Source organism: Vanacampus margaritifer, chromosome 10, assembly GCF_051991255.1.
Source record: "Vanacampus margaritifer isolate UIUO_Vmar chromosome 10, RoL_Vmar_1.0, whole genome shotgun sequence".
In the NCBI taxonomy this organism is placed as follows: domain Eukaryota; kingdom Metazoa; phylum Chordata; class Actinopteri; order Syngnathiformes; family Syngnathidae; genus Vanacampus; species Vanacampus margaritifer.
In genome coordinates, this window is record NC_135441.1 from 17,702,516 (window position 1) to 17,718,312 (window position 15,797).

Consider the following 15,797-nt stretch of genomic DNA (forward strand, 5'->3'; position numbering starts at 1 on the left):
AGACGCCCCGCTTGGCAATCATTGGCTGCAGGTGATCACGCTATATTGCTTGGCCTATCTGTACTCATTCATTGTGTGCTGAGTAAAGTCAACTTTAGGGATAATCGGCGCTGATAATGAGCATTTTGACAAATATCGGTATCAGCTTTTTTTTCCCAAAATCTGACTGTCGATAAAAGGTAAAGCTAGAATTATTTTGATCTCAGGGAGCTATTTATTTCAATGTTCACTTCACTTTTATAAAAGATGCTGCTGACCCTGGGAATTGAACCTTTTGTTTTTGTTCGACATTAAAACAAAGAAATGTGAAACTTTAAGATTTCAGTGTTTTTTAAATTTTGGAAAAAAACAGCTATGGTATTTACTTCTCTAAGTTTCCATTAAAGTTTTTAAGATGTAATGATAACCTTGGGAGCTCCTTTTTAAACATGTAAAATTAAATATATTGTCTCAAACTTGTATATTTTGAAAAGTATGAAAAATTGTTTAGGACATTACAACAAAGTCATTTAAAAAAAAAATGACGCCAATGCCCCCCCTTTTACTGACAATGAATATCGGCTTCAAATATCGGTTACCGGCCCCCTTGACTACTAATAATCGGCATCGGTATCAGCCATTAAAAAAAAAACATCGGTCTAGCTCTAGTCGACTAGGTACTATTGTGATGGTACATCGTGTCATTTATTTGTTAATCATACTTATGTTGAGCAAAAAAGAAAGTTGGATGAATTCACATATATAACGCAACATATGGTGTTCCACAGGGTTCAATTCTGGGGCCTCTGCAGTTTTCATTGTATCACCCTTGGGTTACATCAATGTTGGTCATTCACTCCCTTCCATTTCTATTCTTTTATTTTGGTTTGAGTATACTTTTGAGGTGACCTGGAGGCCCATGTTTGCACTGACACACTGCTTGTTGATATATGTGAGACTTGTCCTGGCGGGGCAGGCAAAACTTAAAACAGCATGACCACTGGGAGGTTGTCAGAACGTCCCGAGAAGGAGGAGGCAGCGACATGGAAAGTCTGACAAGCCTGCAGTGGGGTTAGGGTTCATGGGAGTCTGAGCCCGAATACCGTATGTTTACGGCACAAAAAGTCCGTCTGGATGCAGTATGCATCTTTCCATCGGCCTGTTCAGGTCGACAGTTGTCTGGTTGTGGCCACGCCCACGCCTCGATCCAGTGGAGCAGGCTCCTGCGTGCTGTTGACTGCATCATGCGCGTGGATCCAGAATGACGGGTTGTCACTGGATCCCCAATGAAGATTTGTTCAGGCCCAACCTGACCGACAGGTTCCGAGTGGATGGTACGATTCTTCCGAGAGATCTCGCATTGTTCCCCTGGCTTTGTTTCTGGCTGCACCCACCCTGCTGAACAAACTTCATCCACCCCTCAGCCCCCGTAATAACAACCCTTCTACTTACAACTGTCTGTGCTGTATTTAAACTGACTATGATTAGTGCATTGGGGGGGGAATCAAAGCAATGCGTCTTTTAACGATTAGCACTTCTGTTGTTGGTCAATGTTCAAAACTCCAGAAAGTGAATCATGACCTTGTAATGCAGTTTCTTAGTCTTGTTGGAGGTACTGAAGCCCACCAGTTTCCTATGCACATTCACAAAACCCTTCAAAAACTAAAATATATGATCAGACACAATGAAAAGAGCAAAGGCCCCAGAATTGAACCCTGTGGAACACCATACGTCCCGTTATCCGTGTATTGAATTCATTTTGCACATATTTGTCCGATCAATTCCTTTTTTTTGTTGTTCAACAATAGTGGATGGTGAAGGGATTGCAATAATAAAGAAATCACACGACGTACCATCACAACAGTTAAAAGTCGACTACTTAGCGCACCAAATTCCCTGTACAGGCCGAGCAATGTAGCGTGATCACATCGTTTTCAACAATCAATATTCTCTATATCACACTGAGGATTATTTCTAATATTTTGACCTCTTCAACTATAGATAAATAAGCTTACCAATTTATTAGAGGCAGTGCAGTTTGATGAGCATTTCACTACATGCAGAATATGAACAATTAAGTTATGAGTGGGCATTAGCATTGTGAGGGCGGAATATTGTATTGTATTTCATTCGATTGTGCAGAGAGTGAGTTGACATGACAAAAATGGGGAAATGCAAACGAGAAGAATGCAATAACCGTGTATCCACAAAAGAGGAAATAACCATTCAAACTTGAGCATACTCAGTAGAGCGGAAGTAGTCACACTTTGACACGAGCTAATTATGTATGTATTCACATGAATGTGATATAAGAGTGCGGGAAATCACTTAATTGCTCCACAAATGAATTATTTGCTACAAAATAATGGCACCTTTGTTCATATATCCACGCCAGTGCCATTTAACTAAATTCTCTTCCACTAGCACAACAGATCATCATTATTTCAGTGTAGTGTGTTCTTTTTTTTTTTTGTTTGTTGGTGTGCCATGAGATTTTTTCCAATGTAAAACCTCGGCTGAGTAATTGTTGGGAAACACTGAGCTAGTGTACCATCACAACATCTGCACACACAACAAGCTCTGTCAGCAAAGTGTGCTACATTAGTCGGCGGGTGAGGAGGAGTTTCTGTTTGGGGAGTTGAATCGACCAGTAGTCAAAATGTCTGCACACGCACACTTGACTTTTTCAAGGACACTGACAGGCACACTTGTTTGCCACGCCGCCTTGCTACATCTGATCGTATCGGACAGGCAGGGATTAATGGGAAACATCGCCACTGATATTTTTGTAGTCAAAGCAAACATTCTTCTGCGCACATGACACAATGGTCGCTCATCTGGCGGTGAAATTCACAAACTGTGTGAACTTGGGAGCATCAGCCGGCTAACAATGGCGGGAAATAACGAGCTGTTCTGTTAGCAGGCTTGGTTAAAGTGTAGCCAAAATTGGCTAATCAGCCCGGCCCTCCCCCATAAGGCCTGAACACCTGGTATGCCCCAGAGGTTCACGGCAACAATGGACACTTGTCTAACAGCACAGATAAGCCTTTATTCCTCTTCCTCCTGCTGCACCCTTGCCGTTCTTTCTAATTTTTAATCGAGTGCAGGACTGTGGCCGTCATTTCCCAATTTACATATGCTAACAAATCACTGTTTTATGCACTCATGCAAACATATCATAAAAGTATATTAGAAGGAAATGCGTTTTTTTGTAGTATTTGATTGGATGTCTTTAATACTCAGAGGATGTTTGTGACGTGTGTTGAAAAAAAAAGAAGTCAATAAAACACCCAGAATTGTTTGATTAACTGCCAAGTGATAATGACTCCCGAAATGAGGGAATTGTTCAACTGTGGAGCAACAGCCATGGTAAACTTGATGTGTACTCTGCTGCCATCTGGCGGGCTGGTTATGTCACTGCATTGACTAAAAAACACCCACAATCCCACTGTGATGACGAAAACACCCTAAATTCAACGAGTACACAATAAATTAGTTTCAAAATAAGCGCTGTATGAAAAAAATAAAAACAGTATTCATGTGTTGCCATTCATTAGCTTATTTTGTATTTTTATTTTGTGATGTATGGTTTTACTCAAAACAAAAAAAATTCAGACGTGCGTTGTGATATTGCACACGTGTAATACTGTTGAGGTAATAATTCTTTGTCTGTGTGAATAATAATAATAATAATAATCGGCATTATCATTTAATGCTAAGAATTAGATGGTACAATGATTTGGTGGATGAGTAAATATGGAGTTAGCATTACCAGCTCAGTAAATTCAACCATAATATTTGAAGTGGACTGCAGATGATATGATTTTACATTGAGAAACTAAAACAATGTGTAAAAGTGAACAATTCCCCACAGGAAAGTTTCCCAAAGCGCATTTTGTGTAAAATCCCCAATTATAGCGTCCACATTGACTGCTTTTATTTGATTTCCCAGCCAAGTCTTCACTGTGTGGGTTGAAAGTAGGCTCACTTTTGCAGCCTGTTTTCTTCTTCGTGTGGCTCCCCGCAGACTACTGCCATGCCTCAGAAATTTGCTTCTCTCCTCCGTTGCTACACATTAGCCCAAATTGCACATGGCGCTAGCTGGCTTTTATACGGTTGTAAAAAAAAAAAATAAGATCCAGCAAATCAGCTTGTGATATTAATCTACCAGGAGTTTTTATGTTACATTTTACGATGTAGACTGAATTGAGCCAAACCTCTGCCTCCCCCCTCACGCGTGTTTTGTTGGTGTGTGTCTTGTCACAGCTGGACGACCCATCTGTTTTCCCCGCCGTGATCGTGGAGCAGGTGCCCGCCACGGATCTGCTGCAGGTGTACTCGGGCCTCGAGTCGGACGAGGTGACCAACGGCATCATGATGGACAACACCATACACGTGGCCGAGGCGCCCTCAATCCTGGTGGGAGGCGTGGACCTCTCAGGTTGGAAAATTAAGACATTTAGAGACGTCCATCCATTCATTATTTATAGCGCTAGTATAACAAGAATAGAGAATGCTCTGAAAGCTGACTTCTTTTTAGCTGTCAAGATCACCAAAAAACAATAACGCGTGTCCTAAAACCTACCCTGTAATATTTTGTGACTAAGAAACAAAACTTCTCGCTACAGCATTTTGTACTAACTGTGGGCTTTTTAATTCTAGACATTAGAAGACCAGAAAACGGTGTTTGTCAATAGTCAAGGCAATATGTAAAAAATGTGTAAACTATGATATCTGTGTGGCTAGCACAGGCATAGGCAAACCCCGGCCCGCGGGCCAAATACGGCCCGTTATGCTTTTCAATCCGGCCCGCCGAACTTATCCAATAAGGCTAGAAAAAAATTCAAAATCATTAATTTAATTTTGTCCCTGCAATGCCCGCATTTCACCAATAGGTGGCACCAGGATTTTTATTGTGGGTGGGCCTCAGGAACAATAAACAATAAAAATGAAGCTATTGGAAAAGCTGTTTTAAATAAGTGGATTTTGCACATTTGGAAAACGCAGTCCTTAGTGCACACTATAAGTAAATCGGGTTGTACATTTATCTGTGTGTGTTTACTGTGCTATGAGGTCCAAATGCTCCTGGTCCGGCCCATCTGTCAAAATTTCAAACCCATTGTGGCCCGCAAGTCCAAAAGTTTGCCCACCCCTGGGCTAGCAGATAGTATGGGTCATATTTAAGTGAGATTGTGGAGAAGAAAAAATAGTCCCGGTAATATTCTGAAAGTGCATTTGAAGGAGAGAGCCACATATAACGCTGCCCTGAAGTCGAGTCATAATTGAAGCGTCGGAATCCATAGCTAGTAAAAAGATTGTTAGTCACTTTTGCATGAGCAATCTCAATAGTGATCGACTTTGAATCCGGCTGGAAAAGTTGCAAGACATTGCAATTTGTTCACTAATATTCAAGATGAAAGATCCCTTTGCCTTTAATGATGTCACATCCGCCAACCATCAGACCTCGCTCTCTCCCAACCCTCAGGAAACACTGAGACGAATACTTAGGTGTCACTTCAGGTTCTCCACTTTTCGAGGAAGTGCTTGACAATTTCACCTCGCCGTCACTCTGCTGTGATGATAGTCTGAGTGTCAACTACACAACAACACTCAAGAGTCATGTTGGCAATTAGGGGGCGGGCCTGACGATTGGCAGCTGTGACATCAGCCAAGATAAAAGATCAAAGGGACTTCATCTTGAATGTTGTCATATGGGAGTCTACATGTGAAGTGCGTGGATGAAGTTTGTAGTCGATAGCAGCTCTTGTATGAATGTACGTGCATATTGTTGCCACTGATGGCAATGAAGCGGCTGGAATGCGTCAACGACTGCGCCATCCTTAACAACAAACGAGAGCTGAATAATATTAACTTGTGTGCGGCGGCTTTTAGTTGGCAAGGCGTGTTTGACGCTATGCTAGGTAATGTTGCTAATGCTATCTATCTATCTATCTATCTATCTATCTATCTATCTATCTATCTATCTATCTATCTATCTATCTATCTATCTATCTATCTATCTATCTATCTATCTATCTATCTATATCTAAATGTCTAGCTAGCTAAATTATCTTTCTATCTCTATCTCTCTGGATCCATCCATCCAGCTAGCTAGCTAAAGCTAAATATCTATCTATCTATCTATCTATCTATCTATCTATCTATCTATCTATCTATCTATCTATCTATCTATCTATCTATCTATCTATCTATCTATCTATCTATCTATCTATCTCTAAATGTCTAGCTAGCTAGCTAGCTAAATTATCTTTCTATCTCTCTGGATCCATCATCCAGCTAGTTAGCTAAAGCTAAATATCTATCTATCTATCTATCTATCTATCTATCTATCTATCTATCTATCTATCTATCTATCTATCTATCTATCTATCTATCTATCTATCTATCTATCTATCTATCTATTTATCAGTTAAGAGTTATTTGTCCTTTATATTTGTTTTTTTTAGAAACCGTCTCAGGCGCAGAAGACAGCATGGAGACAAACGAGGCGGCCGCGGCGCTGCTCAACATGGAGTCGCCTAACAACATATTAGACGAGAAGCGCATGTGTAAGACGGCTCTTTGTTTGCTAACATGCTACTTTCTAGAATGCTAGTCTAGAACTCGTTCCCAAGATTGTTTGGTTATTTTCATCCATTTTCGAAAGTGCTTCACTTGATTTGGACCTTGGGTGAACTAGGACTCTGTTATTTTTTCTTAAACCATTTAGGAAATTATTCAAATAGGATTGATCTGTTTCAGGCTAGCGTTTTAATTATCATACAAGTATAAAGCCTTTTTTTTTTTTTTTTAGGGGGGAGGAGCAATTTCTTATGATATCATTACATTTAAAAAAATATTTTTTAGCCTTTCTTCTGTGAAATGTATTTTGTGTCCTCTTGGCTGCGGTTTAGTTCACAACTACGGTACTCTGCTGGAGGCGGACCTGACGTACGCTCCCCTAAGGCCCGACCACATGGAGAACGGCGCCCTTGACATGTCGCTGGACGAGGACACCTCATCCATGGACGAGATCCCCCAAAAGTGTCCCTTGAAGCCACAGAAAAAAAACAAAGGTCAGCTTGCAGTGAGCGTGTTATATACAACATGTGTGGACTTTTTTTTTTTTTTTTTTTTAACTCACCGCCCTCTTCAATTTGTCTCAGTGAGAAAGCCCCGAGCGGTACGCTCATGCTCCCCCATCTCCACCCCGAACCTGCCACTGAGGAAGAAGAGCAAAGAGGGCAAAGGTAAGCGTCGATAACAAGTGTTGCCTCCCTTGTAACGAGCCAATCAAAATCAAGGTCTCTCACCCTCTCGCGGCGCGCTCCCTGTGTCACCCTGTGCGCAAACACAGGGTGTGAATGATGGGTTTCTCAGGGCCTGCAGGGACACGCGCTAGCAGGCACATTGATGCACCACTGATAGAGACTACTGTGAAGCGCACAGGGTGACACGTTAGTCTCACCCTTATATATCACCCTGCCACGGCGGCTGGGATTTAGGCGGCTACTGGGAGCGTTACTGTTTTTAACCACCATTGCTTAAAAGTCTGCCGCACATTAGGTTAATCGACTTCCTGCCTTTCTGTTATTTCGCCCATCCCAAGATGCGCACATGCACACAATACAAGGTCGGACAAGATCAACTCCAGGTTGATGTCAACCTTCGATTTGTTGAGATTTAAACAGGAAATAGTGGATTTGTGATCAAATCAAAGTCATTTACTTAAAGTAAATCATTGTAATACTGATATCAAGTGTTGCATTTCGTGGAGTTCGTGAGGTCAAACATACAGTGGGAAAAAAATATATGCTGTAGCATGTGTTGACAAGTTGACTCGTATATGTTAAAACAGAAATTGAACCCCTGTAAAGAGATGCTGATGAATCGTGTATCAAGTCTTATGCTGCGTTTGAGACTGCTGGGAAGTTGTAGATTTCCTACTTAAAGTTCACAAGGTTAAACTTCAAAGCATCTCCGTCAAAAAATATGGCTAAGAAGTCACATTTAAATGCTCTCGCCTTAGATGAATGCAAATTTCTACTTCAAAGTTGTCCTAGACCTGGAACATATCTTTAGTGCTTTCAACACCAGCCCACTAACTATACATAACTGTTGGCTATTTATTAATTTGGTACAAGTGTTGCAAAGATGGTTAACTCATTCACTGCCATTGACAGCTATAGACGTCACAAATTAATTTGAACTATTTTTATTAGTTAAATTTTTTTTTTCCATTTTTGCTAACAAGAGTATGAAAATCTAGATTTTTTTTGTACACTTAGAACAGATATCAAATTTGGGATTAATCGTGAGTTAACAAGTGAAGTCATGCAATTAATTACAATTACAAATTTTAATCCCCCGATGCCCCTAATTATTATTATTTTAATTTGTTTAATTTTTAATAATGTTTTTTTTTTAAATAAAAAATCATTAAAAATTAGGGGTGTCGGGAGATTACAATTTTTAAACTTAATTAATCGCATGACTTCACTAATTAACTCAATCACAAATTTTACATCTGTTCTAATACAAAAAAAAAAATTCTAGGTTTTTATACTTTTGTTAACAAAAGTGGTCAAAAATATTAAACTAGAAATAGTTCAAATGAATTTTTGACGTCTATAGCCGTCAATGGCAGTGAATGAGTTAAGAATAAACAAAACAATTCCAACACAATCAATGTCTTGCATCTTTGTGTCAAATTCCAATTGTACAACCTGTTAAAATAACACAAGTCTACTCCATGGATGTCAGGTGTATTTGGATATTAAAATAATAATGATCATTTAAAAAGAAAAAAAAGCTAATAACAATGTGTTCCCCGTCCTCATTTCAGGCAACACCATCTACCTGTGGGAATTCCTCCTGGCCTTACTGCAGGACAAGAACACCTGTCCCAAATATATCAAGTGGACACAGCGAGAAAAAGGCATCTTCAAGTTGGTCGACTCCAAAGCGGTCTCCAAGCTTTGGGGAAAGCACAAGAACAAGCCGGACATGAACTACGAGACCATGGGACGGGCGCTCAGGTATAAAAAAATAAAAAAATAAAAAGAGGGATTGTCATTGTTGGAGGCATGTATCTGTACAGCATATTTCATACAACTCGCGAGGGAACTGTGGCAGAAAAACAAGTAAAAGTGCCAAAACAAAACATTGGATTGAAAATGGATTAAATGTCAGCATACTAGCAGTCAGCAAAGTAGCAACCTGAGTAGGGAAAGTTCTAAGGCTGTGGAAAAGTATTTTACATACTCGACTCAAAACTTGATTTACGGCAAGATAGCAACCTGACTATAGAAAACATTAAGGCAGATTGACAAGGATACAGTATAAGATCTTGAGAATTGATAAGAGTTTCATGATGCTAGCAAAAACTGTGAAGGCAGATTTGATGATGTTTTTTGCGTCTAGCGCTGTACTTGTGTATCTTTTCTAATGAGGATTGATAAAACGCAAACTAACATTTAGCAAGGTTGCATCCTGAGAAGTGTTTTGCATCTTGCCCTGTATACAAATATGATAGGTTAAGAAGTGCTAAAATGCTAACATGCTAGCAATTTAAATCCTGCCATTTTTCAGGTACTTATTTCATTTTGATACGGTTTTTCTTTTTCTTTTTTTTAAAAGCATTAAATTGATTTTGATCAAAATTAAAGCATTAAATGTCCATAAACAAAACATTAAAAAAGATGTCCAGAGGCATTCAAAATTGAATTAAATTGCTTTAAATTTGAAAATAAAAATGTACTGTTCCTGCCACCAACGTCCAACATGAAACACTAATGCCACATAGTGGCAGAAAAAATTACCTCAACACAAAATTGTGACTCAGTGTTTCACACTCCTTTGAACTGTTTAGTATATCTTGTTAACTTCAAATAACTACGAATTATTTACTATAAAATTGCTCAATCAATTAACTGAAAGATGCAACCACATTTGTATTTGGTAACCACATTTGTCCACTTTTATATTAATTAAAAAGAGAATGAAAAACTTTAAAACAATATTGTACAGTTACCACGGACAAAATGTGCAATTAAACACGAGTTAACTATATAAATCATGTGATTAATGATGATTAAAAATTGTAATCGACTGACAGCCCTAATATATAAACAGTATACCGTATGCATGTGTGTGTATGCAGTACAACGTGGACATTAAATTATTTCTAAGTTGCATTAAAAAGCATTGAATTAGACCGATACCTGATAACATATGCTCTACACTCTCATTAACTGCAGGTACTACTACCAGCGAGGCATCTTGGCAAAGGTGGAAGGTCAACGTCTGGTCTACCAGTTCAAGGAGATGCCGGCCGACCTGGTGGTGATCGAGGACGACGACGCGGGGTCTGACGGTCATGAGTACGGCGCCCAAAGGTCCGGCAACGGGAGGTCTGTAGCGCGGGGGGGCTCCAGAGGGAGGGCCCACCAGCCGGCCAAGCAGATGAAGAAGGAGCCCGTCGAGCAATGTCTGCAGCAGGAAATGCAGGCGGGACAAGCGGAACAACTCCTGCACATACTGCAGGGTAACCAGGGGGCGGACATAGCGCAGGCTATGAGGTACACACGCTACATAGACACAAGGCACTTTTCTATATTGGAATATCATTACTGCTCTAATGGTTACCAGTTGGAGGGAATTCATTCAAAGAAAGCATATTGCTCACGTTTTGAAGATTTTCTACATGTGTTCCAAGATTTTGGACATAGTTCAAAACATCAGTTCTCATTTGTAGATTTATTATATTGATTGTAAAAGCAATTAAAAGGGGAAGTCAACCAAAAGAAAAACATCTTGACAATAATATATTCTATGCAGCCCCACTACTCTAAATGTGGTCTTCTGGTTAATGTTGTGTCAGTGGAATATGAGTTAAGCAGCAAAATCCAGCTGTTTTTATCCATCTGAGGGGGCGGCCATTTTGCCACTCGCTGTCGACTGAAAATGACATCAATGTTGCTCAGGGCTCAGGTAACAACCAATTAATGCTCAGCTTCAGAAAACAGGTGAGTTGTGATTGGCTGTTGCCTTGAGCCCTGAGCAACATTGATGTCATCTTGACAGCAAGTGGCAAAATGGCCGCCACGAGATGGATAAAAACGGCTGGATTTTGCTGCATTACTCATATTCCATAAATGTAATAATATTTACCTGAACCATTAAATATATGAGAGAAAATTCTGATTCTTTGTAAATAGAGTATTCATTGGTCCTTTTGAAAAAAATAATAATTGAAAATCAGCTTCCACATATGACTTTTGATTTGTGTCATATTTGATACATCCGGTCACAATGCTTTAAATTTGTCAAAAATCGAATAATAAACAAACATATTATTAGTATTTCCCAAAATCAGAATGAACATTTCCCACTATTAATAAATATAGGCGTCTCTCCTTTCTAAATTGGGGCGATCTTGTAAGGTCGCTCGAAAAGCCATCAGCTGGGTGATACTGCCCTCTAATGGATTACACGTGCAGTGCATGCATCAGATATATACTCATGAAATAGAGGGCTCAAAAATGCCTTGTATTTAGTATGATACATTTGGCTTTATAGGGTTAATCAGAATGTCATGTTTAGACTAGTGAAGTCTATTAGGTATATTATTGTCAAGAAATGTTTAAGGTTGACTTCCCCTTTAAAAATTTTTTTTCCATATCTTATCCTCGTTCTCCACGTAAGTCCTGTTTTCCTCTTTCTAGGTCCATGAACGCTTCTGCTTCACTCCCGGTTGTCTTGACGTCTTCAAGTTCTCTTCAGTCTGTTCTCCCCAACGGGGACTCCACTCACTGCTCGCCCCCCCCGCGTCCTCCTCCAGTCCAGCACCCCAGCCAACGACGTTTTGACCATCCAGGCGGCCAACGGCCTGCAAGAGGGCCTCCCCCAGCAGCTGCTCGTCACCAACCTGGGCCCGTCGGCCATCTCGTCCTCCTCCGCCACCTGCACGCTCCCCATTTCCGCCGCCCAGAGCTTCCCGCGCCTCCTCGCCATCAACACCACCTGCGGGCAGACCATGGTGGCACAGCAACCCGGCACCGTCATCGCCACCGTGCTGAAATCGGGCGATTTGTGCGGGCTGCAGGTGAAAGAGGAGATGCTGGACTCTAGTTATTTCCAGTCCATGGTCAACGGCGACCCCTCCCTGGCCAACACGTTCGCCAAGGAGGAAATGGACGCCGGCGAGGCGGAGCTGCAGTACCGGACTGTGATCATCGACACCAGCCACACCCACGGCCACGAGCTCGCCAGCGAGGCGCCGTTCAACGGATTCTCGTCCCAAAGCAGCAGCCCGTGCGAAGGCCTCACCCCCGTGGAGGAGTTGGAGGTGCGAGGGGAGATGTCCCTGCAGTCCCAGCAGACCATCAAGGGCCTGCAGGAGCTGCCCATCTCCGTGCAGCTTCCGGCAAACTTTATCCAGATAAAGACGGAGCCGGCGGAGGCTTGACATGCTTCTGCAGCGCGAGGACCATTTGGACGTGATGGTGGTTGTTTTTATTTTCTTCCACGTTGCTGCAATCGGATCCAGGATCAGATGTTGCTCCTCAAGGTTGCTCAGTTCAGCCTCAGGGTTCAATCGTTTACTCACCTTTATGTGACCATGTGCCTAAAGAAATGCATCAAGGGAGTGTTTTGTATTTTTTTAAAGATGTCACATTTCAGTTTTTGGACATGCGAGGATATTTACACACCAAACTCCTCCCTTAAGGAGAACAGCCATTGGATGAAGTAGGGATGCCTGTCTGCCAAATGTGCCAGTAGTCTGTTATTGTCTTAAATCTCAGCGGACTTGTAAATGGTGAAAAAAAAAAGAGGCTCGGCTCGATACAAACCAAAACATGGAGGACTGAACACGAAAAGGATCCAACATGCGTCAGTACTGGCAAAGAGGACCCTGACGACTGCTTTTGGGACTTTCACCAGAACGAGTTTATTTTCTTAGAAGCAAAAGAAAAGGCATGCATGACTTCTCTAGTACTTCGTGTTTCCAAAGTGTGGAATCGGGCATTTGGAAAAGAAAAAAAATTGTTGGTGCAGACTGGAGACAAAGACGGAAAGAATTCTAGATAAAACATTTTTTTTTTAAAAATCAGTCTGGTGTTTCTGAGGCTGCAATCCTGTTGATGTTAGATGCATGGATCTCTCTCTGTATATACAAATGATATACAGTACGCTTGAGATTCACTATTAAGGCCACGGCAAACTTTATTTATTTTGTGAATTTCTAAATTCTGTATAAAAAGGCACATTTGTATTCTATTTACATGAGGGAAAATACAAAGAATATACACATTTAGTACGAGGAAGACCAAACTTATTTTTTTTCCCTATAAATATATAAACAGCTTTTCTATTTGTCTTGTTTCCATCCCCCTTACATGCTGTTGTACATATCCCGCTGTGTGTGTGTGTTATGCATAATGTAGCTGTCACGCATTAAAAGCTTTCAAGAATCAGTATCAAAAGAATCAAGTCAGTATGGGTATAAAAAAAGTCATATATCAGATTTCATTGTTTCTTCCGGACCAGTGCGATTTTGTTCATTTTCACGAGCACTCTCTGCTCCTGCTCTCGTGCGTGTCCAGTGTGTGCCTTCTTCTCGATATGCCGCCGACACCTGAGGCCAAACGTGATCGGCCCGGCCACATTGATCCACAGTGCTGCGTCGGAACTAGCCAAAGTTTCCCGAGATGGGGTTGAGGTACGGCGGGGACACGCGGACAACTCGGGAGTTCTAAACTCAAGTCGTTTGTTTAGATCTGTAAGGACAAGCTGAATGTATGCATACTGTTAAAATATATGCAAGATGACAATAATTACACTGGAGATGTTTTCCTATCCAAATCTTAATGCTGCTGCTATTTTTTTTTTTTTGCTCTGTATATACGTTGTATACCCTGTATGTAGACCACCCTTGCCTTAAAGCACTGTTGTTTGCGACTGTTGATTGTCAGTGGCCTTCTTTATGCTGAGTATAGAGTAGATTTATAAGGCTTCTTTCTTGTGTTGTGACACAGCAGATGTCCACAAATCACATAGCAGCAAAAAAAGAAAAGGAAAAAAAAAAATACACGCAGAAACATTAAACTTGGAGACAAAACAGTGTCATGTCATTTGCTTTTGGTGTCTGAATCTGAGAGGGATACATTTGTAGCGCAATACACTAACCACTTTTTATCACACTGTAAAAAAAAATTGGGTTTGGTATTGTGACAAGCTGAGCTGTGATTGGTCGTTACTTGAATCCTGAGCACGATGTCAGCAGCAAATGGCAAAATGGCCGCCCCCTGAGATGGATAAAAATGGGTGGATTTTGTTGCTTACCCTTAACTCATTCACTGCCATTGACGGCTATAGACGTCAAAAATTCATTTGAACTATTTCTATTTAACATTTTTTTTCCCACTTTTGTCAACAAGAGTATGAAAACATAGATTTTTTTATTGTATTAGAACAGATTTAAAATGTGTGATTAATCGTGAGTTAACTAGTGAAGTCATGCGATTAATTACGCTTAAAAATTGTAATCGCCTGACGCCCCTAATTTTTAATAATCTTTTCTTTTAAAAAAAAGAAAAAAATTTAATATTTGAAAAATATATTATTTAATATATATATATATATATATATATATATATATATATATATATATATATATATATATATATATATATATATATAAATATTAAAAATTAGGGGCAGCAGGCGACTCCAATTTGTAATTGTAACTATTCGCATGACTTTTTACAAATTTTATATATGTTCTAAATGTACAAAAAAAATTCTAGGCTTTCATACTATTGTTAACAAAAATGGAAAAAAATGTTAAACTAATAGAAATAGTTGAAATTAATTTTTGACATCTATTGCTGTCAATGGCAGTGAATGAGTTAATATTGTGTTTAGACTCGTGGGGCTCCATAGAACATATTGTAAAGAAATAGAGACCAACTAGATGCAGATAGTTAGCATCTCTCGAGCTCATACGAAAAACCAAAAAAGATGTTGTAGTAAGAATAAATGCGAAAAGGTTGAGAAAAGCCCTTTTGCACACGCTGAGAATGACTTGACGATGTTTAAGAGCAGTGGCTGACTGGCTGTGGGTGGATGAATACATTAGCACGTTAGCATGTGACACAGTCACAGCTGCAGACAGCCCAGTCTATCACCACCGCGGCAGAGTGACTTGGATAGATTTTCTAAGAGCTTGTGTATGTGTGTTTGTGCTCCACGGATAGTGGCGGTGCGTGGGTGCTGGCTAAGGAAGCTGTCTGGATTTGGGGTTAGCCTACTGCGTCGACACCCACGTGCTGCACATCTGTGCACCCCATGCTGTAAGAAGCTCCATCCTGTTCTAGTTTGAAAACGGGCACACAAAAAATACAACCCGTTCATCAACAAACAAGCCTCTTTCATCACAACACACGCATCGATCGCCTGCCAAAGTGAGCTCGTTTATGGATGGCTCAAATAATAGAAGGCGTCTATAACATCACACTATTCCGTTACTTAGTGAGTCAGAAAGACAGAAGATGGCACGAGCCGAGCCCCCGTGGGGAAAAAAAGTGGTGGGACTATTTCAGTGTCGCCCGCAGCCACCGACACAGCTTCACTGTTTACTGCTGTGCCCCTCGCCGTGGGAGCGCTTGAAAGATGACGGCTGACATGATGGCGCCTCCAGCGTGTGGCGAGAAGCGGTGCAGGGACGAGCTTCGTTTAACCCAGTGCGCTAGAATTGCAACATGGCAGAATGTGGGCCTGACCGTACAAAACATCCTGCAACAAAGGCAGGGGTG

The 15,797-nt window shown here is 40.7% G+C and overlaps 1 protein-coding gene across 1 annotated transcript in view; it reads left to right on the top strand.

Annotated features, from left to right (window-relative positions):
• Nucleotides 1–14,101, top strand: part of elf1 (E74-like ETS transcription factor 1) — a 49,501-nt gene extending 35,400 nt beyond the window's left edge. The window contains 8 exon segments of the mRNA XM_077578705.1: nt 4,246–4,420; nt 6,447–6,548; nt 6,894–7,055; nt 7,146–7,229; nt 8,825–9,017; nt 10,239–10,559; nt 11,706–11,799; nt 11,801–14,101. Of these exon segments, the coding sequence (XP_077434831.1) occupies nt 4,246–4,420; nt 6,447–6,548; nt 6,894–7,055; nt 7,146–7,229; nt 8,825–9,017; nt 10,239–10,559; nt 11,706–11,799; nt 11,801–12,448 (1,779 nt within the window). The 3' untranslated portion in view covers nt 12,449–14,101.
• Nucleotides 14,102–15,797: the final 1,696 nt, after the last annotated feature.